Here is a 17,113-nt window from a genome sequence, read left to right as displayed (position 1 = left end):
CTTGCAAAGAAGAATTTTGACTGACACACTAATCTGATTTTACTGTTATTATCTATAAAAGTTACTTTATATCAAAGGGTTTTTTTAAAATTTTATTCTCTATTTTTTTAAATTGAAGTATATAGTCGATTTACAATGTTATGCTAATTTCTGCTGTACAGCAAAGTGACTCAGCTATACATATATATACACTCCTTTTTTATTTTCTTTTCCATTATGGTTTATCACAGGATATTGAATATAGTTCCCTGTGCCATACAGTAGGACCTTGTTGTTTATTCATTCTAAATGTAATAGTTTGCATCTACTAACCCCAAACTCCCAGTCCATCCCCCTCTCCCTCCGCCTCTCCCCACTGGCCACGGCAAGTCTGTTTTCTATATCTGTGAGTCTCTTTCTGTTTTGTAGATACATTCACTTGTGCCATAGTTTAGATTCCACATAGAAGTGATATCGTATGGTGTTTGTCTTTCCCTTTCTGACTTACTTCACTCAGTATGATCATCTCTAGTTGCATCCATGCTGCTGCAGATGGCATTATTTTGTTCTTTTTCATGGTTGAGTAGTATTCCATTGTATACATGTACCGCATCTTCTTTATCCATTCATCTTTCAAGTTTTACATAGAGCGTGCATTATTCTTAATGTAGATGTAAACAATTTTCTAATAGGGGTAGCACCTCCATAAATAGCTTCTTTTCTCAAGGTACAGAATATAGAAAATGTAGTTTATGTTCTATTCCATCGTATTTTTAAAATCAATTTGCAAACTGTAAGGACTTTATGTAAAAGTAGTAAAAATCAATTTTGCTTAAAATATTTGGAACCAGTAGAAGCTGAGACACTAGCCGGATCGAGTACGTGGCTGTGATCACTTATGCTCCTTATGTAGAAGGCTTGGTAGGTCCAGGCCGTGAACCGAGGCGAACTATTCATGTCCTTCTGCACCCCAGGGCACAGGTAAACCAGCAGCGAAGGTGTGACGTCGTGGAATCCCACATCCTAGTCCTGAAGGGGGGCTTTGTGGCATTTCCCAGTTCTCAAAACTGGAATCGCAGAGGTTGAGGAAGCCACTTCATGTTGGTTTCTGAATTAGACAGTGTTTATAAAAATACCATGCCATTTATCTACTTGCCATTTTGTAACATGTGAAATCATTGTTTTTTAAGTTTATACCATTTGGCATGATGCAGTCCCTTAGAGGTAAGTCAGTGGGGAGAAGAGACTCAGCACTGAATGAAATACTGAGAACACACCCACCAGCCTAGAGGGACCTATTTGTGTTTGTGCTGAGACTGCAATGCTGACTCAGGGGGCCAGGTAACCTGACACAGGGAGCCCACGGATTATAAATAGAGCAAAAGCCTGAGCAGAGCAGAAGAGGGCAGGCCGGAAGGCAAGAGGGCAGCAGAGAGGATGGATGAAATAAAGCGCTCAGTGCTTGCCCTCGGCATAAAATCGCTATTTACACATCTGTTTAGGGGTCCACACTTGACATTGAAAAATGAGATTACTTTTTACTTGAGCATAGTTAATTTGTATTTACATTCTCATTTTAACTTTACCAGGTTTCACTTCCTGACATTTTATTCCTCTCATCTATCTGTTCTGCCCAGTAATATCGTGTGGTTTACAATCTTTGATCTTCGTTGTGGCCATTTATTGTATTTCTTGCCAAACTTTTTAAAATATTCTTTGGCTTTTTAAAAGAGCACTAAAAGTTGTTCTTCATATCTGTAATATTCAAATATTCAACGTAAGAAATCATGGATGGTTTCTGATAAAATAGTGGCAATCCAGGGCCTGAGAACTTAATAAATATCTACTCCCTTCCGTCACAGCCGCCAGTGAAAGCCCTAACAGAATCAATATGCAGTCGATCCACACCAAGAAGCGAATTGTTATGTGGTTTGTTTTACTGAACCATCAAAGGAGCCTTTTGGTAATGTCACATATCAAAGAAATGAAGAGTTTGCAGAGCACTCAATAAACCCAATGCCTTCTTTCTGTATTCATTTTATTTGTCACATGGACTGCTTGAACTATATTGTGGCATGGAAAAGAAACAGTGTGTTAGATAAAATAACAAAATGTAGACACTTTTCCTTTAATGTTAAGGGGGTAATTCTAAAACACATGATGGGGAATAGAAATTAGATAACCATTTCCAAAGGAAATATGTGTATTTCACTTGTAAGCTACAAACCGAAGGAGATCTATCATAGAAAGCTCTTCCCACAGCTGAGGTTTCGGGAAATCAGTATGCACCACTCGTGACTTCCATATTATGGGCAAGCAATGAAGGCAGTATATTAATTTTATGGTTAAGGGTTAAATGGCCGTGTTTTCAACAGGAAAGGGACATGTCCTGTATAGATATATAGAAGCTTGGAAAATAACACAGACAAATCCTATAGTTTGTATGTTTTCCTTCATAGAATTGCACCGTATGTGTATCCTAAATGTATTTAAATGCAGAATGTTTTTCCAGTGACGACAATGACTATTATCAATGAGGAAAAATCAATTTTAAGAAATATGAAAGGAACGAGAACGCAGAATTGTGACTATGTGTTTTTTGTTTGTTTGTTTTGTTGAAGTATACATGGTGACTATGTTTTTAAAAAGGAGAAGGGTCTTGTGATATCTCTGCAGGCTGAGGTCAGGGGAGCACTCCAGGTGGGGAAGGAGCAAAGACCCTGGACAGGAGCCGGCCTGGATCGCAAGATGGCCAGCGTGGCTGGAATGGAGTAACTCCATTCTGCAATATGGCTAGATGTCTCCTTGAAGAGCAGTAGAAATTACCATTAGCTATAAGTGTTAATTCTAGAAAAAGGGAACTTTTAAGTTATAAACGACAGCAAGAGGCTAAATGTAAAATCCCAGTTATGACTGTATTACCTTGTCTTTCTTCAAAACCGTTAACCAGGTTTGCCTTTTTTTATAAGTGGAAAATATAAGACAAACAGCTCTGTTCCTGCTCCAGATACAGAGAACTGGAAGATTGATACCTGGGAACCTGGGCCCCAGAGTTTCTGACTTATTAAGTGTACTACTCTGTACATTAATGGGGCCTGACAACTTTGAAAGAAAAATTTAGGCTAAAGGAACAGAAAGTTTTCCATGGTGCTGAAATGTAATCTAGCCAACCTTGGTAAAGGAATGTATTTTATGACCTTAGTAGACCTCCAAGACCTGATTTTTCTCTGATTTCTATGATTACACTATTATTTGAAACTGTCATTTCTGACAGAGTCAGAAATAGGTTCTAAAACAGATGAACTATGATATTGGGAGAAGTGTCATAAAGTCAATGACATAAAAAGCCTAGATTTTGAAGCCCAAGTGGATTTAAATTAATTGTATACACTTGCAGGTGATTTTTAATATCTATTTTGGGAAAGGAGTCTTGATTAAAAAGATCTGCTCTTGTATGTTGCCTACTTTGGCAGAATCTTGTCTATTTTCCTTTCTAATGCTTCCTGACATCTCTTTTCCTTTCTCTATTTTCTCTAGCGTTTGTACCTGCATGCTTTGCAATGACTGTGTCTTAAAGACACAGTCATTGACCCCTAGGCACCACCCCTGGCAGACACAGTGCCCACCAAATCCATTTCTTTGGAAGCGCCTAGCTAGACTACGTTTCCCAGCATGCTTGTGATTGGGAGTGGTCATGTGACTGAGATACAGCCAATGGAGCAGGAGTACTGATGTGAGCTCCCTCCAGCCTTGGCCCATGCAAACCTCCCCTGGACTGTGAATGCTTTATGCCCTTTCCCATCCGAAAGCTGGATACACAATACTCCAAGACCCAGGAAGATGCAGAGTACAATTGTGACAACGTGGAGGTCATCCATCCACTGATCAGAAACACCCATTTTAGCCTTAACATGAACAAGGCTAAAATGGGTGGATTTTGTGTCAATCCACTGGTATTTGTGGTTTGCCTGTTACAGCATCTTGGGTAATGTAAACTGCTACCCTTTCTCATTTATTTGGCCTAATGTTTCAGGGGTTGCTACTGAGCATTATTTATAGTCCTTAATTCACTAAGTTTAGCTTCCATTATTATTTAGCCATCTTTATTCTTTAAGGTGGTAAAAATCATGCCTGTTCATGTCTTCTGATGATAGGATTATTGGAATGTTGCTTGTCAGACATTTTAATACAAAATAATGATCACTGGTGCTCCCACCGAGTCATAAATATGTAAAAGCAAAGCTTGTAATTCTTAACAACTGGTCACACAGAAATCCCTCCAAATCAATAGAATTTATTTTACTCAGGGATAAAGTGAGACCCCTATAATAAACTGGGCATCCTGAAGAAATTGTCTAATACTCTTAGGACCTATTTGTGCATTTAATGATTAGAAGGAATTGCCTCTCTTATCTCTCATTCTCAAGCAGGTGGCTCTAACTGGTAACTAAACTTCGGAGGAGACTCAAGGTTGAGGACAGAGAAGATGTTTCCCCCATGCTAAACTATGCCCCTTTCTTAAATATAGTTGATTCTTAAAATCCATCTGGATTGGGCTCATAGTTTTATTAGCATTCAGTTTCACGAAGTGGTTTTCCTCATTCTTATTTAATTATATTTAATACCATAACACAGATTGTGATTGTTTCCGGAAATAAGTATTTTGAGGAATGAATAAGTTAACAGGTAAACTGTGCCCTACACAGCAATGCAAGTGAAGATACTGGCCATTTGGACAGTGAGGTTAAGTATCCTTGGACTTGGACCCTCCATCCTCTGGAGGCTGTGGAGTGCTTATCTGCCATGGTCGTGACCCTTGCTTTCCTCACTTTCATACCTATATCTTATCTCCTTTCTGACTTATTCACATCTGCATTACTAGTTCAAAGCTAACTCTCAAGTTGTATACCACATGGCACAGTGTTTTCTCTCTCTTTTGTTTTTCGGTCATTGTCGATGTAGACGTGAACAAAAGTGTGGACACCATTCCTTATCCCACTCGACCCAAGTTGCCTTTCTTCTTTGTGTGTCCGACTCATCCTTTTAGTCCAAAACAAATCCCACAGCCCAACAGAAATCTCTTGGCCGTACTGACTTTGAAATGCGTCATGTCTCCTCTGTATCCCAACAACAGTCATTGCGTCTGTAATTTATTAATCAGTTAATGCTGTGCTTCCTCATGAAGTTTTTGTGCTGACATCCTGTTTAAGCTTGTTTGTTCATCTGACTCTTTACGTTTTTATGTCCTGTTGCTCATACTCAGATGAAAGCCTCTTGAGGGAGCAGGTCATACCGCGCGATTCTCAGTCCCATGGACCCCATCACGGCGCTTTCTGTCTCATAATCATTGAAAGCACATGTGTTCATTGATTAGCAGACAAGAAAAACTTCTTGGAAGTCAACGTGATTAAGAAGGTCGACTAAACTCAATGTATTTGGGTTTGAATCCAGACTCTACCACTGACTAGCCAAGTGAGTTTGGGCTTTAAAGATGAATTTCAGCATCTATGGAAAGAGGCTAATAATCCTTAACCTGCTTATTTCACATGGTTATGAGATTTTACTAGAATAACCTGTGACAATGCTTTAAGAATATGAAACAAGATCATGAAGGTGATGCTTGAAATGGGCTCTGGAAACCTTAGAGCTTTCTGTATCTGGGCATACAAACTGGGACTGTTACAGAGAAGATAAATAGAATTACAGAGTGTGTTCTGGGTACATCTGATTGAATTGACGTATAGAGTCTATGTGAGGGTGAGTGATGATGAAGCTGGAATAATTAGTGTGGTCAGAAAATACAGGGTTTTCTGTAACATGCTAAGGTGTGTGGACTTGACTCTTTAGGCTAGAGCAAGGCAGCAGCATTGAAGATTTTTGAACAAGCAAATTTTATAAACAGACTTATTCTTTAGAGACAGAAAATCTAGTAGATTATTTGTCCTTAATAATACCTCCTGGTATTTGCAGTGAGCCTCCCATATAATCCCAAGAAAAATACTTTTAAAGGAATTGTAATACTCTTACTTTCTATGTTTCCGTTATAATAGATTTATATTTTCCATGTATTCTCTGTATTTGAACCCATTAATGTAATATGTCATTACTATAAATGTACTCTAAATATATGCTATTAGTTTTTGCTACAATCTTTTAGTCACTAATACTGGTACTGCCATGTTTTTAAGTGAATTGAGGTAAGAGACCAGAACTCATACAAAATCCATATCCTGAAATGTCACAAATTAATTGTCGTGTGATGCACAATCATGAATTTCTATTTTATAACTTTCCATCGGTAGGAAGAAACATGCATCCACTCATCAGATTCGATTTTTATTGTTAGCTATGGACTTAAAATCAGCTCAAAATGCAAATAGCTGTCCATTTAAATTATATTAAATGTGCTCCAATATAATATTACTTATTATAAAAATAAAGGACGGTGGTTAATTTTTTTTAAAGAAATCAACTTGCACAGATAAGGTGAAAAAATTAAAATCCTCTCTTCCTTCCCTCACTGCCTGTTGTCCAGATATACTCTTGTTTCCAATAGAACCTGTTCCTTTTAAGGGATATTTTCCCTTTTTTAACCCGTAGGCGAAAAAGGAGACAAAATAGCAAGAAAGAACTTAATTGGATTGCTGTCTAAATGACTATTTCTGAATTAAGAGGGATCAACTCTCTTCTGCCTAAACCAGAAATGCTGTTTTGCTCTCAGATCATTTTCTTGATTTTTTTTTCTAAAGATACACAACGCTTTAATCAGAGACTTTTTGAATCAAATTTCATTTTAAGCCATGTCATTGGGATCTATTTAGGTAAACTTCGGTTTTATAGACTGATTTTCAAATTTCATTTTTTAATGCTTTTCCTCCAACATGTTGTTAGCATGAGTGGAAATGGAATTTGCATTTGAAACACTGATATTCACTATTCAGTCAGCCAAGAGGCTGTCTTCTTTTAATTTCCATAAATGTCAGTAAATGCCTCTTTTCACCTTTGGGTGAATAGTCAATAGAAAAATCAATGCTGTGACAAATGAACAGCAACATGATTTTACATATGAATTATTTAACAAATACTATTTTTATCCTAGAAGGGAAAGACTTAAGGTAAAAATCAGCAGCAAATTATTAATTTACATTTATTAATATTATTCATAGAAATGCATAACCACAGGAAGTGAAGAAAATTTGTATCTCATTTTTTAATTAGTTCATGTCATAGGACTCTGTTAATGACACAATAGAAAACCATTAAAAATTAGCAAGTAGATATATATGTAATAAACCTCATTAAGCCTTTACATAATGTTGTGCTTCCCTCTGGGTTGTGAGAGATTTTGTGGTTTTTAACCCCTGAAGGTAAGTGCACAGATTATAAAAGTCCCACTTAGGGATGTAGAACTTGCAAGAGGTCACTTAGTCAAATTCTATCTTCACGTCTAATTGCCGTCTCCTAGACGTTAGAAGGCACAAAAGAGTTCACAAACCTGGAGTTGGGGGGTGGTGAAGAGGATGGAGTCTAGATTCATGTCTTTTAAATACCAAATCAACAAGACTTTTCTCAATAACAGGGGGAAAAAACACACATTATTTTTAACCCCATCCTGAGTTGTTCAGGTCGTAATCACCGGTGTCTTAAGTAACACTATTTTCTAAGGATTAATTTCAATGAAGGAATCTTCTTGTTAAAAATCTGCTGAAAGGAAGGGATTTTGTTCCAGGACGAGGATCCTAGCCCATAGGGAATTGACTTCAGACTGTGATCATCTGTGTGTCTGTTCACATGTTCTGGGAGCTTGACATGGGCTGATGAGAGGCATGCCTGTTTACTGAACATGGATGCCTTAGCTTCTCCCTTGCTCGATCCTTCCATAAGGGCAGAAGGGAGAGAGTGGGGCTATATATGCAAGCCAGGCCACGTTTTAGGGGGTCTAAACTGACAGGAGGGTGTCAATTTAAAATGCTGACCACCCCTTAAGTGCAGCCTACCTGCAGTGCCTCAGGTGTTGCTTTCCAGTGGTGTTGGAAGAGTCACATTATCCCAGCTCCCAGGAAATACTTAATCCAAGTGGACCCTAAGCTCTGAAGTTTCCAGATCTCTTCCAGGTGTCAAATTTTCAAATAAAAACCACAGAATAATTTCCAAGTGTATTATTAGATCCTCCACCAAACCATTTGTTTTCAAAGACATTTAAGCTGACAGATAGTGTGCGCCCTTTTCTAGAAGCCTGAGTTTTGCACCTGTTATAGAACAGTACCATTTTCCCCATGACACCCAAAAATAATAATTCTGGGCATAAGATGTCTTAGTCCATTCTGGCTGCTGTAACAAAATGCCACAGACTGGGTGGTTTATAAACAACAGAATTCTATTTCTCACAGTTCTGGAGGCTGGAAGTCTGAGATCAGGGTGCCAGAGTGGTTGGGTGAAGTCTGTTTTTCAGGTCACAGACTTCTGGCTGTGTCCTTACAGGGCAGAAGGGGTGAGGGAGCTCTGTGAGGTCTCTTTTATAAGAGCACTAATCCCATTCATGAGGGCTCCACCCTCATGACCCAATCACCTCCCAAAAGCCTTATTCCAAATACCATCACTTTGGGTGTAGGACCCCAACATGTGAATCTGGGGGACACACATTCAGACAGTAGAATAGGATAAGCCTGTTTGATGGCTCGAGGCATTGCATCGTTTGGCCACCCTGAAGTCTAGGGTGACTGTCCCACGCTCTTCAATGACCCCTCTCACCAACCATTCAAACCCATGTAGGCAGGTCTGAATTCAGAGTAACTAATGAGTCCGGGGCGCCTCACACCCTGTGTGATTTCAGAGCAGCAGAGCATTTTGAGTACATTCCCAGGGCTTTACAGTGTTTGAAAGGGTCTTATCTGAATCCGTGAGATGTGAATTACATCTCAAGTCTGAGAATTCATCCACAGTCCATCTGGCATTGCTCAAAGGCGCTCTCTTCCTTTCCCTTCCCAGGAACTGATGGAGGTGTGGTGCTCAATTGCCCCCCAAGTTTACAAAAAAGTGAAACCACAAGTCTGATACACTGTGATGACATTTGTCCCTTTTCTCAAACATGCATCTTGGCATTCATACACTGACTCCATCCAGACCCTCTACATAAGTGCATTGAATGCACTGTGCTGGGCAGAGATTAATTTACTAATTTACCAGTTTTAGACTCTAAAGGACACCCATAGTCTTGTCAAACAGGGACTAATTTTACTCACGGGGAATTCTACCCACTTAGATCAGCATTTTTCCCCCACTTGCATATTATAATATATATGACCCTTTTTAAATAATAAAAATTCATCCTTGACTCTTAACATTTCTTAAATTATTTCACTATAATGTTAATTAAGTGTATACACATGTCATTACTGTAAAATCTCTTTATCCTTTTAGCTTTTACTACAGCTATAAAATCAAAGCCAATTTACAAATTGAGTGAAACAAAAACCTACAAAAGCAAGAAAACATTAAAATTCACAACATTTATGTTAGGTATGATTTTCTTTAGATGAATTACTGTTGCAAATATGAATCTGGTACTGACTCAAATCCATGAACTTTGGTACGGATCTGCCATCTTGTACCTTTGATTAATCCCAGTCTATCACTTCTATTTGAACTGCTAGGCAGCCTACCCTACGATGTCAAATCACTTAGCTTTTTATTGGAGGAAGGTGCCTTATTTGAATATCAAATCCATCTACCTTTTTCTCATTAACCTGAAACAATATAGACAATATTACCTGTGTCGATCTGCTTGTAAATAACATACGAAGTCAGAAAATTAAATCTCACTGAGCGCTAGCTTAAAAAGTAGGTATTCAAGTGATCCAAAGCACATACAAATAAAAAAGCAAAAAATTTTAGGCTGTCCCAAGAACTTGAGGACCCCTGAAAATACATATACAAATCCCAGTTTCCAAAACATTTAACTGTTATTTAAACTACTCACTACTGCCCTTTATATCTTACTCTGAAATTCAAAAAACGTCTAGATCTTCTTCTTGCATAACTTTCTTTAGTTGTAAATCATATATAAATCCTAGTTATGTTATAAGTCTAGTGTGTTGCTCAGTATTTTGAAATCTTCTCGTTACTAAGGAAGGAAAAGACTACTGTATATTTTTATAGGGCCACAAATTGTGAGAAGTACTTTCCTTTAACATTATCTGATTGAGTCATCAGGATAATCATAGTTCAGAATGTTTAGGGATTTTCTCAAGTCAAAGAGCTAACCATGACGCAATCATAATCGCCCACATTTATAGAGCACTCGTTACATTTTTAGGGCGCTCTTAAGTAGCCCAGATCCGTCCTTTTGAGGTAGATGATCACCGTGCACCCACTTTACAGGTGAGGAGGCTGATGGGCTTGCTCAAGGTTACACAACCATTAGGTGCCAGATTCAGGATCGCAGCCCGGGCACCCTGGCTAGAGAGTCCTGGTTTGTCAACCATCCCACCCCTGTTCACACCAGAATCAAAGTTCCTGTGGGTGTGTGATTCCCTGTTAGAGAATGAAGTTCAGTGTCATTCCTGGTGCTTGTCTACATCAAGCCCCGTGGAAGTGCCTTCTTTCCCCCTTTCTACCCGGGGCTCATTTCATTTTTCAAAATTCACATCAAAGCTACCACCTCTGTGAAGTCTCTCCAGACCTTCCTCCATACAGCCCCCTTCCCCAGGTAAACAGTGAAAAATAATTTTTCAAAAAACCTCCCGCTCGTGGACCTACCCCATCTCCATGCCCCGTGCAGCATGTCAAGGCACTGACGTCATTGGCATGTCTAAAAATCCCTTTAAAAGCAGGGTTCAGTCATTTTCATGGCACACAGAGGTAGCGCCACGTAGAACCCAGGGGTTCCTAGGTGTGGAACACTTCTTACTTTCCCAACTACAGCTCTTGCCGTCTGGTTCTGAAAGAGACTGTTTTCATGTACAAACACTGGTCTATACAACATGCCAGAAAAGAAAATAAGTAAGGAAGTAACTATCCGAAGTGGTGGCATGGGCTGTAGGTACACATCTTTTAAAGCAATGGGGAGCACGACTTAAGTTAAAAGACACCAATAAGACATCCTTTAATCTCCGAATAAATCAGGATCAATGAGACCTGGGTGAAGCCAGCTGACTCCAGACCCACACTGCCAGCGGCATCCTTAAGCCCCAGAGTCACTTCTCTTTATGAAAAGAAATGGTTCCCTTTCGATACCAAAGCTATTTTGTGTTACAAAATCATTATTGCCTTTTTAATGATAATATTTAACTTGTTGTGAAATAACAAATAATGGTAAGGGAAGCTGTAATGGTTTTTGTTACTACAAATAGGACATGAAATTTAAAGAATGACAAAACACTGATTTAGATGTTTTTACCGTGCTAGATAATATCGCAGATACATTTTATTCCTCACCTATTACTTGACCACAACTTAAAAAACATTCATAGTTGTATTTGGTCGCTCTTCTAAAATAGTAAAACTCTTTCACTGCCTGTGACAAATATGACTCTTGTGCCTCATAACCTGATACATTTAATAAACCTAAATAAAGCAGATTAAACATCATTAGTCAGGGCATCCTGTCTTCATCTTCTGATCCGTTTATTGTCTCACAGATCAATTTTTTAAACTACCCTTTGAACTTCATTGTGTTGAAAGTAGTGACCTATCAAATATCCTTACACAGAATTTTAACCTTCATTTAAAGCATAACCTGTGAAGATTTGTGTTTTTTTAAAATGGAGATCAATAATGTTAATATTTTAGCATCTCATTTATGTCGTTCCAGCAACTATCTTTCTATACCTATTAGATTTTACTCAATACCTATTAATCTCTGTAATACAAAGTTTCATGGGATCTCTCAAAAGGAGAGTGTATTCTGAGCATTAGTTTGATTATTGCAAACATCAGTCAAATTTTTGCTTATCAAGGAAGCTTGGAGAGCTCTTGGTGGTGGATTCAAAGATGGTGTTCTCTACCCACTACATTATTCAGGACATCAATACCCTCATTAAGAAAGTGCTTTCTAATGCTTTGTGTGTATAAGTTTCACCTTTTATAATGTGCTTGGGAATTCAGATATTTTTAGTAAACGTTGAGAAGCTTTGAAAGGATAGAGAGCATTTTTTTTTTTTTTCAGCGAAGCCGTGACTCAGGGGATTTGGGACATTTTATGTCAAAATCGCTCCCCACAAGCCTAATTCAGATCAGCAGCTGCTGAAAGTCACTCTCAGCAGATCGGGCTGCTTCTGTGGAGTGACTCAATCTCTAAATCTTTCCTGTTAACGAAGGTCTTAGCAGAGGGTCACACCTAGTGTATAGTTTTGGTCATTATGAAAAGCTGCTGAAAAGAGTTTAGGGTTGAGGATAACTATAGCATAGGTGTATTTTGTGCTTGATAAGAGGACAGAGCGTGTGGTCACGACAGCATGAGAATAAATACAGCACGTGCCAGCCGGCTGCAGACGAGCAGCATCAACTGCAGGGTGGAGACTTGGATTCCGTTTTTACGCTTCACTGTTTTGTTCGGAATTGACCTCCATTTATAGATACAGATGTAGATACTTGCATCTTTCTTTTAGATGAATTGAAATTTATTATTTCATAATAATTTGTTAATGACACATCCTATCATTATTCTTTTTTGTACGTGCCTAGAGAATAAAGCATGAAGCCTTGATTTCTTTCCTCTTAAATTGTATTACTTCTGTCATTTCCCTAATACTGCTAGAACCTCAGAACCTCTGAACTCCATGTAACCCCTCCTGACTTTTGCAGTTAGGGTTGGCGCGTTGTTCTACATATGACTTAAAGTCTATAAGACGTTTTCCAAACGCATAACTTGTATTTACCCATGGATTTAATTCCAGTGTCCTTAATCCTCTCTTAAATTTCCTTTTTTTTTTTTTCCATCTAGGATCATTTTCTTCACCTTAAAAAAAATAGTCAAGACCTGTGATAGCAAACTTCCTCGTTCTTGTTTGTCCAATAACATTTTGTTTCACTTTCATTTTTAAGGGATTTTTTTTTTTTGAGTCTAGAATCCTACAGGTTGAATTACTTCCTTTCAGTACTTTAACTTGTGATTCATTGTTTGCTGGCTTCCAGTATTTCTGTTTAGGAGTCAGCTTCCATTCTCATTGTTGCTCCTTTGAAGGTATTGCGTTTTTTCTTGTAGATTTTGAAAACATTTTTTTTTGTCATTGACCTTTGGCCTTTTTAATATGATCTGCCTTCTTTTCTTATTGTTGGTGGTGGAGTGTATTTATCGTGCCTTTTCCAAACTTCTTAATATGTATGTAGGTGCCATTCATAAGTTTTGGAAACTTATCTCTGAATATTGCTTTGCCACTTTCTTTATATCTCTTCTATCAGTACTTCTGCTACTCCTTTTCTGTTTATGTCTACTCTTCTATTTCTTTATTTGTCCATCTTTTTCTCTGTTCTTTTAAACATTTAATCACAGGTATTTTAAAGTCTTTATCTGCTAACTCTAAACCTGGATCATCTGTGAATCTGTTTTATCTTTTGATTTGGGGTAGATTTCCTCGTCTCTTCCCATGTATAGTAATTTCTAATTGCACGCTAAGCATTGTGTGTAAACCAACACTACTGATGATGTTTTCTACCTGAGGCGATTCAACACAGCATCCACTGGTGGAGAAAACAGAGGAACTAAGAGATGTTAGTGAAAGAAACACACAGATTTCACGCAAATCCCAATGAGAAAAAGAAGTAAAGAGGAAGATGATATAGGGACGCTGGTCTTTGGCATATATCAGGTCCTGGACACCGGCTGTTGGGCAAATGACAGGCACTGTGGGGTAATAGGAAGACGGACTCTGGAACCAGCCCGCCTGGTTCCACCATTTTCCGTGTGACTTTGGGCAAATGATTTAACCTCTCTGTGCCTCAGTTTCCTCACCTGCCAGATGCTAGCTCCGCTTTGTAGAGCTCTTGGGAGCATTGCGTGAGTTAATATTTGTAAGGCGCTTAGAAAAGTACTGACGCATCTTTAGCATTCTGAAGTGTCTACTAAATAACTAATTTTATGCACACCCTCCACCCGGCTCTCCTGGCTCACTTCCCTGACAGTAGAGGCAATCTGGCTTCCACAAGAGTCTCCCAGCAGGAGGATTCTGACTTCCAGGTCATTCCGGTGCAGTCCTGGAGACTAGGGAGCAACCCCCTTGTAAGGGGGGGTATACTGCTTTGGCCACTCACTTTCTCTCAGTGCCTGGAGGTTGCTTTGGGGATTGGACGGTCACAGGCCTGTTTTGCACAGTTTGTCTAGGCTTCAATTGGGAGAAATTTCTTTTGCTAATAACCAGCCCAGGAATCCAGTTATGCACTTCAGGTATGGGTTTGACCCCCCGGCTTCTGTGTTTTAACATCGTTTCTTGACAGTCAGCCCATTTCTGTGATTCTAGCCTTTAAAATCTTCTTCCTCAGGTAAACAAGAGGCTTGGGCGTCCAGGTGAAGGTGTTGGCTTTCGAATTGTATGGAACACGGATGGCCTTGCTGTTTTCAAGTGACTCTCCTCACATAAGCCAACCACCATGCCCTGCTTTGTTTTATTCCCATTTATCTTGATGGAAAGGATGGAAGTTATGTGGGAACAAAGTAGTAGGTGCCCTGAGGCCGTCTCTTTCCCTCTGAATTCCCCCCAGTGGTCCCGTTCTGATGTCCAGAATCTCATTTTGTGAAACCAGCGTACTTACTACGGAACTGACGGCCAATTTGGTTTCTGCCACATGCAGCTGCTCCAGATGACTGTCTGCTGGCAGAGCGCAGAGCCCCCAGCCTGCAGCCTGCCACACACCCTAGCTGTCCCTGGGGGCAAGCTCTGCCTCCCCTCAGGGACTCCAAGGAAGCCAGACCGAGCAGCCAATACACTTGCACGCGGTGATGCCCTCCTGCAAAGACCCCTGAAGTTCCCATGTCTGTGGACTCCTGGGGCTAACGCATGATGGTCAGAGTTGGGGTCACATGACCTTAAAAGGTGTTGACTAGTAACTGTGCGTAGACAGAGGGGTGGATCCTGGAGTGGGATGCAGCTGAAGAAATCCAGAAACATCTATTATAGACAGAATTACAATCGTCCTATATTCAATGAAGAAAAAGTCCAAGATGTCGTAAGAATGTATATAACAGAGAGGGCAAAGGGCAAACAGACATGTGAGTCTTTCCTGTACCACTGGAGGTACATCGCCTGTTCCCCAGGGTACTTACCCTAACTGATTTCCAAGTTCCATTCATCGTCCTAATTCGGCAGTTCACAGCCGACCTGCATTGGATGCCGTTTCCCAGGGCAGCAGAGCCAGGAGGTTCTAGAGTGGATGTCCAAGCTCTCTTCCCACCCCATCAGAGCCTTGGCGTCCAGGTGTTGCTCTTATACTTCTCATTCATTCACAGTATTTGGTGCTACTCTTTTTACCCCCTGCTTCCGTCCCCCAGGTAATCCATCAGCTGAGGCTGTCCGAGAATGAGAGCGTGGCCCTTCGGGAGCTCCTGGACTGGAGGCGGAAACTCTGCGAGGAGAGAGGAGACTGGCCACAGATCCTGCGCCACGCGGAGCCCAGGGCACCTCCGCCGCCTCCGTGCAAGAAGCCCACGCTCCTGAAGAAGCCCGAGGGGGCCTCCTGCGGCAGGCCGCCCCCCAAGTTCTGGGACACTACCCTGTGATGGGCCCCGACTGCAGACTCACTGCCTGGAGATGCCAGGTTCAAGACAGAGGCTGCCCCTGGTACATGCTAGGGGCTCTGTCCGCATCTACACGAAAAGCACAGGACAGCCCAGTTAAATACACGAGATTCCCTGAGTGTGTGAGTGTGCGTGTCTCTGTGTGCGTGTCTGTGTTTTCTCATCCGTTCTGCGGGGATGCACTCTGATCTTCAGGCTCTGTGGTCCTAGGGCCGTGCTACCCCGAGGTAGCGAGAGAAAGGCCGGACAAAGTGTGGCTGAGCAGGGAGAGGATGATGGCGGAGGGGGACCCCTACACCGCAGAGTTGTTTTTATAGGGTCCGACCACTTGCATCTTGCCCTCCAGTCATTTTACTCTCATACACTCTCCAGGACCTAGGTTTTATTTCTTTGTAGGTGTTTGCGTTTTATTGGAATTACAATCCTGTTAATGATTTACATGTTTGTTATTGTATTTTATAATTTTATGCAATGGGTGGTGCTCCCTTTCTTCAAAATACAGACTTTAAAAAATCATTTCTAGAACTTTTCTTTTCCTACATACCTGGTTTTTTTAAATGTAGAGTACCGAAAAATCCCGAGGCTGTGTTGCTGTTTTAGCTTCACCGTTCCAACCTCTGCAAACATACGGCTGGAGTCCGATGTCTTGTGTTTCATTCACTGATCAGGAGATGGTTCCTTCCTGTGCCCTGTGTTTCCAGGCGCATGGACTGTGAGCTCTTTATTGAAATCTCATCCCCTGACTTCAGTAGAGGTTACAGGAAACGATGCAGCACCCCCTTAAATGCATATGGCTTCAGATTCATAGCTGGGGGTATGCAGGGGGCATATCCATTCAAAGGTCTACGCAGTACCAGTAAGCATGCTGAGATTTGCTGGTCCGAGCCGTGGTGCTGCCCCACAAGACGCTTGTCCTCTCTGAGCTCCACTGCATGTCTCACCCACTTTATGTCCTCAACCCTCCTGTGATGCACCCGCCTTGCTTATCCATGTGCTTCTGTTGGCCTCAGACCACGGTGTCTTGCTCCTTGGAACTTTGTTTTCATACCAGCCTTGGCAAAGTTACTGTGCCAATAAAAGGGTACAACTCTGTTCTTCTGTGGTGTTATTTATGTGCCACTGTTGTTTTCCACAAACACTTCCGTTCCTGGATCAGATCAGTAGGGGCGAGGAGACCTCTGTTCGTGTGTTCTTCTCACAGCATCTTGCAAACTTTAGGATCTACGGTTTGTTTTGAAAGAAAGATTTTTATGGTTATTCCTACATAACTACCAGGTGGGCCTACGTCAGTTGTAGGAAAAATATGTCAATTATTCAATTATTTAGGAAAACTAATAGGCCAGTAAATCAGGAGAGGACTTCCATTGAGAAGACGGCGTGTGACGCTCACAGATCCCACACCGA

General features: G+C 40.5%; 1 protein-coding gene across 1 annotated transcript in view; it reads left to right on the top strand.

Annotated features, from left to right (window-relative positions):
- The window catches only part of MYO16 (myosin XVI), a 427,770-nt gene extending 410,967 nt beyond the window's left edge, over nucleotides 1–16,803 (top strand). The window contains 1 exon segment of the mRNA XM_067712857.1: nucleotides 15,464–16,803. Coding sequence (XP_067568958.1) covers nucleotides 15,464–15,691 — 228 coding nt within the window. The 3' untranslated portion in view covers nucleotides 15,692–16,803.
- Nucleotides 16,804–17,113: the final 310 nt, after the last annotated feature.

The sequence above is a fragment of the Pseudorca crassidens genome, chromosome 18 (genome assembly GCF_039906515.1).
Source record: "Pseudorca crassidens isolate mPseCra1 chromosome 18, mPseCra1.hap1, whole genome shotgun sequence".
In the NCBI taxonomy this organism is placed as follows: domain Eukaryota; kingdom Metazoa; phylum Chordata; class Mammalia; order Artiodactyla; family Delphinidae; genus Pseudorca; species Pseudorca crassidens.
Note: the sequence above shows the minus strand (reverse complement) of the source record. Positions and strands in the feature narration are given on the sequence as shown.